Raw genomic sequence first — 12,490 nt, forward strand, 5'->3', positions numbered from 1 at the left:
AAAAATCTGCATCGCTTGGCAGAAACCGCATGCAGTTTTCCCTGCGGATTCCTATACTTTGTCCAGCGGAATTGATGGAGATTTCATTGCGGTTTGGGCTGTGCGGATTGTGGAAGGAGAGAGAGACAGAGAGAGAGAGAGGTTTGTATGTTCGTTCTTGTCACTAGGAGTATGCCTCTGTTTATTGTTTTAAAACCATCCATGCTTATAAAAAATAAATTTCACTATTGTGCACCTCCTTTAGGTGTTTTGTCTGTGATTTCATGAATACATTATTGTGGGCAGTGAATTAATCTCTGTATTGTTCAGCCGTTCAACAGTGAATGTATTCAGGAATAAATATAAGGCCTCTTTCACACATCTGTATTTTTGATCAGTATTTCATCAGTATTTGTATGCCAAAACCAGGAGTGTCTCCAAAACAAAGAACAGACATCAGTCTTTCAATTATATTTTTTTCTTGGTAAGTTCCATTCCTGGCTTTGGCATACAAACACTGATACAAAATACTGACCAAATACTGATGTGTGAATGAGCCTTAGCACAGCTTACAACTGTATTTCTTATAGCTGGTGATCTTAGCATCTGGTCTGTCAGCTTGCAAAGTGAAAGTAAAATCTGCTCCAGCCACACACACAGTCAACAGGAACTTCCAGTTTTTTGTTTTTTTTAAACAGGGTTTTTCTGTCAATATAAAGGCCCCTTTACATTTAGCAATGCTCCAGCGATCCCGACCACGATACGACCCGGTCAGGATCGCTAAATGGTCACTAGTGAGCTGCCAAACAGGCAGACTCACCAGCGATGTAGCGACGCAGCAGCGGTCGTTACTTACCATTCAGACGCGGCGATCCTGATGTCCTCGCGTCGCTCGTCGGCGCCAGCAGGAAGCGTCCGAAGAGAAATGGAGCTGCGCGATCAACGACAGACAGCGGGGGAGCCGGTCGGAGGTAAGTATCACACATAGCGATATCGCTAGCAATATCGCTGCTGCGTCACCAAATCGGTGACGCTTTAGCGATATTACTAGCGATATCACTATGTGTAAAGCCTCCTTAACACTATTACTGGAGACAGAAACTCATACACTATTAATCAGTGGTAAATAGTAGTTGTTGCAACATATACAATGATAAGCATTATTCCAACAATTTCGTTAGGGAATTACCGTACTGCAATTTAAATTGTTATTCCACTTTAGATGACTGTCAGGGTGGTAAGTCCCAATCCCAAACACACAATGTAGTCACTGCCCGCCAGCCATACATATGTCACAAGTACAAGCTTAGAATTTCCAGAATCGGGCAGCAAGATAAAACTATTAAAAAGTTAGGATAGTTAACAATACAAAACAGTTCAAAACGCACATGATTTAAAATGCCCATGACAATTAATTTTCATTTCCGCTTGTCAATTGTGGGTAAATATGTTTTGTATATAGGTAATAATGTACGGCTGGTTTCACACTTGCGTTTTTTAGCGCTGCGCCTCGTGCGCATGCGCATTGCTCCCCTATCTTTAACATGGCGGGCGCATGGTATAGCGCTTGTATGCGTTCATGTGTGTTTTCGTGCTCTGCGTTTTTTCCAGATGTGCGCCCAAGCACGCCAGATGCAACATGTTGCATTTTTCTGTGCGCCCAACTGCTGCCAAAAAATGCATGCACACGTTAGCGCACGGAATGCTCAAAAAAACATTACAGTCTATGAGATCACACACGTGCTCTAGGACATGCGCAAGCATGCGTTTAAAATCTCATGCGTTTTTAAAGTTAACATGGCGACAAACTGGTTAACTCGCATGCGCAAAAAAACAGCAAACGCATGCAAAACGCTTGATGCGTTTTTTGCATCCGTTTGGAATGCGCACGAGGCGCAGCGCAAAAAAAACGCTAGTGTGAAAGTAGCCTAAGAGTGTATCAAATAAGATATATAGTATAAAATGCACATAAATAAATGCATATAAATATGTTTGTTAGACTGATGTACAATATTAGAAAAGACATGCGGTTATATTGAAAGATAAGGCAAGTGTAAAGAAAACTATTTATTGTTGCTTAAGGCTGTGTGAACACGTTGTGGATTTGTTGCGTTTCCACAGCGTTTTTTCCACGTGGAAATGCTCCAAAAACGCAAGTGCTTACTTAAGCAATGTTAATCAATGGCATTCATGAATTGGTGTTCACATGCTGCAGAAACTTCCGTCCTTATTTGCAGCATTTTATTTTCCGCAACATGTCATTTCTTTTTGCTGATCTGCAGCGTTTCTGCACCCATTGACTTCCATTGAGTCGGTCAAATCTGCAGCAAAACCGCAGGTGTAAAAAGGTTTGCGGATTTGCTGCGGATGTGCTGCCAAAACCGCTGCAGAAAAGGAAATGATGTCAGTAGGCGGAAGAATGTGTGGACGGAGAATATGTGAATGTCTGTCTATGGGTGTATGCAGGTGTCTGCGTGTGTCTGTGTGTGGGTGTCTGCGGCTGTGAGCAGTAACGCTACCACCGGTACTGTCGGTCATAGCGCTGCGGGATTATGCTGTCACATGTCAGCGTGACCCCGCAGCTGTGACTGTCACCCGCGGTAATGCTACCACCGGTAATGTCGCTGATGGGAGAGTAGTATCATCTGCCGGCACCTGTGCTCACAGTTATAAAAAAAAAAAACTAAAATTACATACTCACATAAAAATAAAAACCATTTAATACCCACCTCACACCAAATCCTCGACGACCTCATCTCCTAGAAATAATGTAAAATAATAAACCAACATATAATCCCTGTCCGCCGTAGTCCAGGTAATCCAGATTGGCCCACGGCGATCTCACGTGTAGAACAGTCACATCGGGAGATGTGACTGCTCTAGCCAGCCTCCGGCGATACACTGACAGGATGTAATCCCTCTAGTAGTGTATCACTGCACTACCATGAGAGTTCACCGGAGTACATCAGCTTACGGCACCGCTGCTTGGGAAAGTTCTCATACAGAGGTAGTGCCGTAAGTGAGAGCACCGGAGCTGATGAATTCCAGTGAACTCTCACAGCAGTGCAGTGATACACTACTGGAGGGATTACCTCCTTTCAGTGTATCGCCAGAGGCCAGGTAGAGCAGTCACATCTCCCGATGTGACTGTTCTGCACGTGAGATCGCCGTGGGACACTCGGAAAATGGACTACGTCAGACAGGGAGTATTATATGTTGGTTTATTATTTTATTTTTGTTACAGAAGATGATGGAGTAAGGGATTAGGCATTCAGTAAGTATGGTAAATTAAGATTCAATAAAGGAGTCTGTGTGATTATTTCAAATAAAGGACTATTCTGGCTGTGTGTTTATTTACCATATAACTATAGGATTAGTAATGGATAGATGTCTTATAGACGCCTCTCCATTACTAAGCCGCGGGCTTGGTGTCACCTGACAGTACAAAGGTAACATCAACCCCACAAATATGAACTCCACTTGCCACAGCTACAGGGCAAGTGGGAGAGTGAGGCTAGGTGCCAGAAATAGCGAATCTATAAGATGCGCCATTTCTGGTGCGGCTGAGAGCTGATGTTTTTAGACTGGGGGGTGCCAATATCCATGGCCCCTTCCCAGGCTATTAATATCAGCCTGCAGCTGTCTGCCTAGCCTTTGCTGTTTCGATTTTATAGGGGGACCCATGTCAATTTTTTTCTGGGATTCCTCTGTAAACTAGCCAGTAAAGGCTAAGCAAACATCAGCCCTCAGCTTTCCCTCTGCTGGTTATGAAAAAAAAAATATTTTGAAAAATAAGCAGAAATTGCGTTTCACGCAGATTTCGCATGTGTGTGTGTATGTGTCTTTAACTCTTTATGTACCGTTTTATTAATGAGGGTATGTGGCTGACACCTGCTCATTACTAAACCTCGGGCTTGGTATTACACAGGTTTCGAACAACAGGTAATCTACTACTTGTTACTCATGTGAACACAATATTTTTTGCTCTGTTTTGGACTTGTTTTTAACAATAAATTGGACTTGAATTTGCAAAGCTGACCTTTTTTCTTTTTCCTTGGTTACTGCGTGAAGACTGCACGTGATCCGGGCTATCCACTACACATGACTTCAGGTGAGCTGGCTTCTTTTTCTCTTTTTGGATGTTTTACACACACCAATAGACTTGAATGGGTGTTCGATATCTGATCTGCGGACCCACTCACAGCATGCTGCAATTTTTTTCATCAGACCGATTTGGTCTGTAGAAAAAAAATGTAGATCTGTACTGCCACACAGTAAAACATTGCTCCAAGTGCTATCTGATCATGTGAGCGAGTCCCTAGAGTTTGCTTACACTCAGTATTTTAGCAAGGATTTTAAAAATAGAAATCACAAAGCGCTTCAAATACTTGTTGACTACACTTAATATTGACTTCCATGGAAAACCCACCTTATTGTTCATACAGTCAATTTTTCCAACAAGGTTTTTTTTAATTTTTTTATTTAGAATGTGACATGTCATTTTTTTATGTCGATTCCTTGTGGAATCCACACCAAACTTGACACTATCAAGTGAAAAGTCTGCAAAAGACCACATCGAGAAAAGTGCATCAAAAATGATGTCAAAACTGATTGAAAGATCGCTTAAAAAATTGCATCAGATTTGAAAAATTCTGCAGCCCCATCTCAAATGGAACGGGTGTGCTGGCTCGACTTCCGCTCCATTCATTGTCTAGGGGACTGGCAAAATTGGTGGAAAATTGTACACGCCTTTCTTGTTCAGTCCCATAGATAATTAGTGGACTGGAAGTCGAGTAAGCGAACCTATGAATTTTGGGAATAACCTTTTATTTATTTTGCAACTTGTGAACACAAATAACGATTGCTTTTACGTGGCCTGATGATCAATCCAAACTAAAGACCCTGAGCAGTCAGTTTTAGTAAACTATAGGGATAATCCATTCACACTTCTTACTACACATTTTACAATATCTTGTATAAATTTTTTCTACAGATTTTAAACAGCTCATCATAATTCTTCATTGGGGACCTACAGAAATCCACAGCTTTACCGGCATGTATAAAGGAAACAGGAATCAGTTTCAAGACCTTTAGTAAGTACTAACCTTCCCAGAAGAGACAGTACTCACGTACCCTGAGCATCATTGACCTGTACAGTGAGAGTTATTAAATGTTTTATATATTAAACGCTATGTAACAGATCTGATGACGGCTCGTTCACATGATTGTATTTTCGGTCCAAGTGTTGAATGTTATTCAATGGGGCAGTGTAGATGAGTGGTTTTATTTCACTGTCTGAATCTACGTGTGAAAAGAATCGCAGCATGCACTCATTTATTTTCTGTAAATCGGATGAGACTCACTCATTCAAGTCTATGGGTGCGCAAAAAAATCAGATGCCATACGGAGCCACAGTATAGCATCCGATTTTTACAGATACATTGCAATAAAGTATCATAAGAAACAGTAAATGTTCTTGTAAATGATGAATAACTGCTGCAATAAAAAAAACTGATTGTACAGTATATGGGCTGCACATGGAAGAAAAGTTAGAAAAAAATTGTCCAACTTTGCTTTTTGAAACTCTGACGATTGCTTATACACTTATGTGAACCTGGCCTTATGGTGATAATACTAGTATAACTGTAATAACTTAGTATAGTATATAATATCATATAGGGCTATTCAAACTGTGTATTTTCCTTTGTTTTTAGACATTTTTTTCTATCCTCATCATGGATTCACAGAGCGCCAGTGAGAGACTAGTTACAACAAAACTTGCATCAAAGGTGAGCAAATATGAGGCACTGTGAAATACCGCAGAGTGTCAAACTCAAATACACAGTGGGCCAAAATCAAAAACTTGGCCAAAGTCGTGGGCCAACGTTGATATGTTGATATTTCTAAATTAAATGCAACAGAAAAAAAATTAAGGGGGGGGGGGATAATGGGTTTGGGAAATCTGTCTAGGATAGGGAGAGCCCCAATACTGCGGAATAAATTAGGGTTGTGAGGATGGGCAGATAGCAGTATACAGGGAAATGCAAAGGGTGTGGTGACTCTCAATTAGGAAATATAGGGAAGTACAGAACATCAGAAATACATAAACAGCACTGAAAAAATAATATTCTCTGAGTCAGAATGGTAGGTAGTGAAGAAAAAGAGTAAGAACTCAATACATAGGGAAATAATAACAATGTACAAAAAACCAAAATGGAGAATACATGATAAAATAAAGTAATAAGATAAATCATGGCATGAGCGCACCAGCTCCATGGCATACCTGCGACCAGCTTACGGAGGACATAGAGGATAGTAGGTACTATGGGTGCTGAGATGTATGGGAGAGCACAAGGGAAGTGCACGCTGATGTAGGGAGGAGAGAACTTGCGTGTCATAGCTGGGGAGCAGGTTACTACGCAGCAAGTTGAAAATGACCTTGTAGTAACCAGGGAGCGGGACCAGAAATGTGGGATTTGTAGTATTAGGCCAGAGTCACACTACCGTAGAATATGGACGAGTGCTATGCGAAAAAAAATTGCATAGCACTCGGACCAGTGTTAATTTATGGGGCAGCTCCCGTCATCCGTTTTTTTCTCGCCCCTATTATACGTGCGATAGAAATCGCAGCATGCTGCGATTTTCACCGTATTACGGCCGAGATTCGCAAATGCAAGTCTATGGGTGCGAGAAAAAAAACGGATTACACACTGATACTGTAAAATCACACTGACAGCTTACAATAGAATATTTAGAATACATGTATACACATAGTATAGGTATATGTGTGTACATATATATATATATATATATATATATATATATATATATATAATATTTCATAGAGCTATAGATAGCAGAATAGGTGATAATTCAATTGTCAGCTTCTGTAAAATCATTTCAGAACCCGACAGAATATAAGACATGATTTACATATAGTAAACCATTGCATATTCGTTAGCTTTATACTGTATATGTCCGTCACTAATAATGTTAGTAGTGTAAGTGTTTAAAAAATTGGAGCTGTAGGTGTTAAATTAAAGAATTAAATCACGGAAAAAACTGGTGGGGGCTCCCGCACAATTTTCTCCGCCGGAGAGGGAAAGCCATTGAGTGAGGGAAGATATTAATAGCCTACAGAGGGACCATGGTTATCGCCCCCCCCCCCCCCCCCCCCCGGCTAAAAACATCTGCCCCCAGCCACCCCAGAAAAGAGGCATCTGTAAGATGCACCAATTACAGCGCTTATCCACTCTCTTCCCATTGCTCTGTAGCAGTGGCTTATGGGGTTATAAGGGGTTAATGTCATCTTGCTATTGTAAGGTGACATTAAGCCTGGTTAATTATTTTGCCTTAATTATTGTATTGTTAACGTTGTTACTTATTACTTGTGTTTCGAAGCTGTTAAACTGTAAGGCGCTGTGGAATATGTTGGCGCTGTCACGCCGCGCTCACCTGGGGGCGGGACCTCTGTCCCGACGTCATCTCTCCCGGAGCTGCTGCCACTCCAGGAGTCCCACCGGGTGCGCAAGCGCACCTCTCGTACTTAGGTTCATGTTTTCTCCATGTTCTGTGTGCGCACGCTCGCTCTTCTCAGCTCTGTCTCCAGGTCCGTCCTCTCTATGGTATTGGAGGACTTGACCCGGAAGCCCTAGTGATCATGTGCTATATCAGGCTACCTCTTCCTATGGGAGGTGCCTGATTATTGTTGTACTTCCTGGCTTGGTCTGCCGTGTTCCTGCCTGGCTGTGAGCTGTATTCGGGTCATCTGCCTTGTACTCTATTGTGCCTCTTGGCACACGCTGTGAACCTGTACTCTGCCTTGTACTCTGTTGTGCCTCCTGGCACAGGCTCTGATCCGGTACTCTGTCTTATGCTCAGTTGTGCCTCCTGGCACACACTCTGTTCCTGTACTCTGTTACACCTCCTGGCACACATGCTGCCTAACTCAGTACTCTGATGTGCTCCTTTGCACGCGTCCTGCTTTGCTCACACCCGGACGTACTAGTCGCTGCACGCCATACATGCTCCCGTGTACCCGTCTTGCACTATCCTGTATCTAACGCACTCCCGTGTACACGCCTTGTGTTCCCAAGTAGGTCCTGTACCGTCCTGTACACCACATGTCCCTGTGTCTACGCTTTATACATTCCTGAAGACACACTCATTCGTGTGTCCTGTGAGCCGGCCACCTGGTGCCCGCAGTCGTGGTACCTTACCCCCTTGGGCTTGCCCCTGACACTCCCTGTATAGGGGGTGGTCCTCACTAGGTCAGCTCGCCCTGGGAGGGTTGGTGCCACGACCCAGAGGGTCCACTCCAGGAGTCGTCACAGTATAATCAGGCCATGGACCCCGCTGGTACTGCGGCTCCCGTCCAAAAGGAACTGGTGTTCCTCCGGGAAAACCAGACTAGGATTATGTCATTTCTTAAGTCCATGGAGACCTGTTTATCTGCCTTACAGTCCTCTGACCCTGGGAATACTTCCCAGTTGGCCAGCCTCCAGCAAGAACTCACACAGCAACGCGACACCCAGCCCCATATCCTCAACTATATGGCGTCGGTAGATAATCGGCTCCTTTCCATGCCTTCCGTTTTCGTACCTTGTCCTCCGAAGTCGGTTGGAACAACGAGGCCCTCGTAGGGGTCTTTTGGCGTGGTCTGTCCGGTCGGATCAAAGATGAACTGGCAGGCAGGGATACTCCCACCTCTTTAGAGGATCTGATCTCTCTGGCGACACGCATAGACCTGCGTTTCTAGGAGCGTGCCCGTGAATCAGTCAGAGAGAAGGCCTTCCCGCCTCCTGTCGACTAACCGCAGACCTCTCCACTCGCGCCCTGTGCCTTCTGCGGCCTCCGTTTCAGAGCCTACGGAGGTGGACCGTGGCAAGTCGGTCGAACAGCGTCGCGAGGAGAGGCTTACTCTTGGTCTCTGCCTTTACTGTGGGAGTTCCTCTCATCTCCTTCGTTCTTGTCCCAAGAAGCCGGAAAACTTCTCTGCCTAGGATTGTTGGGAGAGGCCTCCCTAGGTGTACGTGACTCCTCTCCCTCCCTGGTCGTGTCCCTGTTACTGAATCTTGGTACCAAGCGTTATTCAGAGGAGGCTTTTCTGGATTCTGGCGTGGATGGGAATTTTATCACACTCGAGGCGGTTAAAAAATACCGGATTCCTGTCAGATCCCTGGAGACTCCTCGGTCGATAGTTTCGATCAATGGTACATCCTTGCAGGAGATCGTTACCCAGGCCACCGAAGAGATCGAGCTGCAGGTCGGAGCCCTGCACCGGGAGAAGATCTCCTTCCACGTCATGTCTACTATGTCTCACGCTCCTTCTAGGTCTCCCTTGGCTACGGACTCATGAGCCAACCATGGACTGGCAGTCGGGCGATATACTCCGCTGGGGACCGTTCTGTCAGGAGAAGTGCCTGTTGCCTGTCCATCCGATAAAATCTGCCTGTCCATCCTCGGCACCTACGGGATTGCCGTCGGCTTACTGGTCCTTTGCAGACGTCTTCGACAAGAAGGAGTCCGAGACTCTGCCCCTCCATCGGCCATACGACTGTCCGATTGATGTCGTTCTTGGTTCTATGCCATATATCCGCTATCCCCTGCTAAAACCCAAGCGATGTCTGAGTATATCCAGGAGAACCTTGCTAGAGCTTTTATCCGTAAGTCCTTCTCACCTGCAGTAGCGGGGTTTTTCTTTGTCAAAAAGAAGGACGGCTCCCTTCGTCCCTTCATAGACTACCGAGGGCTGAACAATATCACGGTCAAGAACAAGTACCCATTGCCATTGATCCCAGAGCTCTTTGACCGGCTTAGAGGAGCTCGAAGTTTCACCAAACTGGATCTTCGTGGGGCCTACCACTTGATCCGCATTCGTTCCGGTGATGAGTGGAAGACCGCCTTTAACACCCGAGACGGTCACTACGAGTACTTGGTCATGCCCTTCGGCCTCTGCAATGCCCCAGCGGTGTTCCAGGAGTTCGTGAATGACGTCTTCCGGGATATGCTGTACTCCTGCGTGGTAGTCTATTTGGATGACATCCTCATTTTTTCTCCAGACCTCACCGCACACAGAAAGAACGAGCGTCAAGTCCTCCAGCGCCTGAGGGAGAACCGCCTTTATGCCAAGCTCGAGAAATGTGCCTTCGAGCAAACGTCACTGCCATTCTTGGGGTACATTATCTCAGACTCTGGTCTACGCATGGATCCGGCGAAGGTGTCCGCCTTCCTCGATTGGCCACGGCCCCATGGGGTGAAGGCAATCCAACGCTTCCTTGGTTTTGCGAACTACTACCGACAGTTCGTTCCCCATTTCTCCTCGTTGGTTCGCCCCATCTCGTCCCTTATCCGCAAAGGAGCTAACCCAAAGGCTTGGCCCTCTGAGGTTGAAGAGGCCTTCCAGTCGTTGAAACAAGCCTTCGCCTCTGCTCCGGCGCTTCAACGACCTGAGGTTAGTAGACCTTTCACTCTTGAGGTGGACGCATCCTCTACGGGGCTGGGGCAGTCCTTCTGCAGAAACCTTCTTCTGGACGTTTTGTCACCTGTGGCTTCTTTTCTAAAGTATTTTCCTCCACTGAGCAGTACTCCATTGACGGCAAAGAGCTATTGGCCATTAAATTGGCCTTGGAGGTACTTACTGGAGGGTGCCATACATCCGTTCAAGATCTTCACGGACCATAAGAACCTGGCGTACATCCAGTCCGCACAGAGGATCAATCCTCGGCAAGCCAGGTGGTCCTTATTCTTCGCCCGCTTTGACTTTGAACTACATTTTCGGCCCGGCGATAAAAACGTTAGAGCGGATGCGTTGTCAAGATCATTCCTGTCATCAGATGCAGAAGAAGAACCCTCTCATATCATTGACCCGTCCAAAGTAATTACCATGGCTCCTATCAAGTTAACCACGTTACCTCCGGGAAGAACCTTTGTGGCTGAGAATAACCGAAAAACGAGTGTTAAACTGGGGACATTCATCCAAGATTGCCGGCCACGTTGGTGTCAAAAAGACTTTGGGCTTAATCTCTCGCTATTATTGGTGGTCTTCTCTCTCCCAGGACGTTAAAGACTTTGTAGCATCTTGCCCTTCCTGTGCCCAGAACAAGATACCCAGACAACCACCCTCCGGTCTTCTGCTCCCGCTTCCCGTTCCATCGGCTCCATGGCAGCACATAGCCATGGATTTCATTACTGATCTGCCTCGCTCTTCCGGTTCTACTGTGGTCTTAGTGGTTGTAGACTGATTCTCAAAGATGGCCCACTTCATTCCTCTTCCCGGACTACCCTCTGCTCCTGACTTGGTGAAGATCTTCATTTCTCATATCCTCAGAATTCACGGCTTCCCTGGGCACATCGTGTCGGACAGAGGGGTCCAATTCACCTCCCGGTTCTGGAGAGCTCTATGCGGACTCATGAAAGTGTCATTGGATTTCTCTTCCGCCTATCACCCCCAAACCAATGGGCAGGTGGAACGTACCAACCAGATCCTTACATCCTACCTCCAGCACTTTTCAAATGCTCATCAGAATGACTGGGTCAGTCTACTTCCTTGGGCTGAGTCCGCCTACAATAATCACTCCAGTGAATCGTCCACCAAGTCTCCTTTCTTCATCGTCTTTGGACAGCATCCCAGTGTGCCTCTACCGGTACTTCCTGTCTTGGGGGTACCTGCTGCCGATTCTCTGTCTGTGGAGTTCTCCAGGGTAAGGCAGGAGACCAAAACCGCTCTCGAGAAAGCACGGGACAGAATGAAATTACACGCTGACAAAAGGCGGACGTTCCTCCATATCTCCCTGGTGACAAGGTGTGGCTTTCCACCAAATACATCTGCCTTAAGGTACCGTCTTACAAACTGGGTGTTAGGCGTCAGGTTTCTGCATCTGCTCTGCAGGAATCCAGAGCCTCACATTCTGTGGTCTCCTGCTGTCTTTCTACTGCAGAGGAGATTACTTTGCAGCAGACCGCTCCAGAGACTAAGTCCCTCTGTGCTACTACTGGGCATGCTCACGAGACGATCTCCCATTGGAGATCGGGAGTTATGTGTCCAGGTCTTGTTCCAGATCTCATTGGTCCATCTCGGAGATCTGGAAGGTCCCGCACGGCTATAAAAAGTGCGCATGGCCGTTCCGCCATGCGCTAGTATAGACTATACTGCTATGTGTGAATGGTGACGGATGTATGATTCTGGTGACTGACTTATTATGAAACCCCTTCCCTCTGATATTACGCATGTGGTTAGGGAATTAGTTCAGTAGTCTGCGCCAGTCTGTGGCAAGCCTTAGGCCACTGTGCACACCGCACCTCTGCGCAGTAGTGACGACGCACACACGGTAGGTCTAGAGGAACGCAGCCCCTCTGTCTTAGTTCCTGCTCCTGTGACCTTATACCTTGTGTGCATTTACCTGAGGCCTGTGACTCTAACAGGCTCAGCCTTTTGTATGTTTTTGTTGCGGTGCCTCTGTGTGTGAGCAGAGCCCGCTCTGCGCACTTCGGTGAAGTTGAACCCCAACTG

General features: G+C 45.9%; 1 protein-coding gene across 3 annotated transcripts in view; it reads left to right on the forward strand.

The window, feature by feature from the left end:
* The window catches only part of LOC141092886 (NACHT, LRR and PYD domains-containing protein 1 homolog), a 71,205-nt gene that overhangs the window by 3,465 nt on the left and 55,250 nt on the right, over nucleotides 1-12,490 (forward strand). For 2 of the 3 annotated variants that reach the window (XM_073579207.1, XM_073579209.1), the window contains exons 2-4: nucleotides 4,051-4,090; nucleotides 4,973-5,072; nucleotides 5,694-5,768. In XM_073579207.1, coding sequence (XP_073435308.1) covers nucleotides 5,715-5,768 — 54 coding nt within the window. In that variant the 5' untranslated portion in view covers nucleotides 4,051-4,090; nucleotides 4,973-5,072; nucleotides 5,694-5,714. Of the gene's footprint in view, nucleotides 1-6; nucleotides 142-4,050; nucleotides 4,091-4,972; nucleotides 5,073-5,693; nucleotides 5,769-12,490 lie in introns of those variants that run through there. The other variant, XM_073579208.1, reaches the window with a different exon arrangement.

Source organism: Dendrobates tinctorius, unplaced genomic scaffold (genome assembly GCF_039654945.1).
Source record: "Dendrobates tinctorius isolate UK_male_01 unplaced genomic scaffold, ASM3965494v1 ptg000062l, whole genome shotgun sequence".
Classification (NCBI taxonomy): Eukaryota; Metazoa; Chordata; class Amphibia; order Anura; family Dendrobatidae; genus Dendrobates; species Dendrobates tinctorius.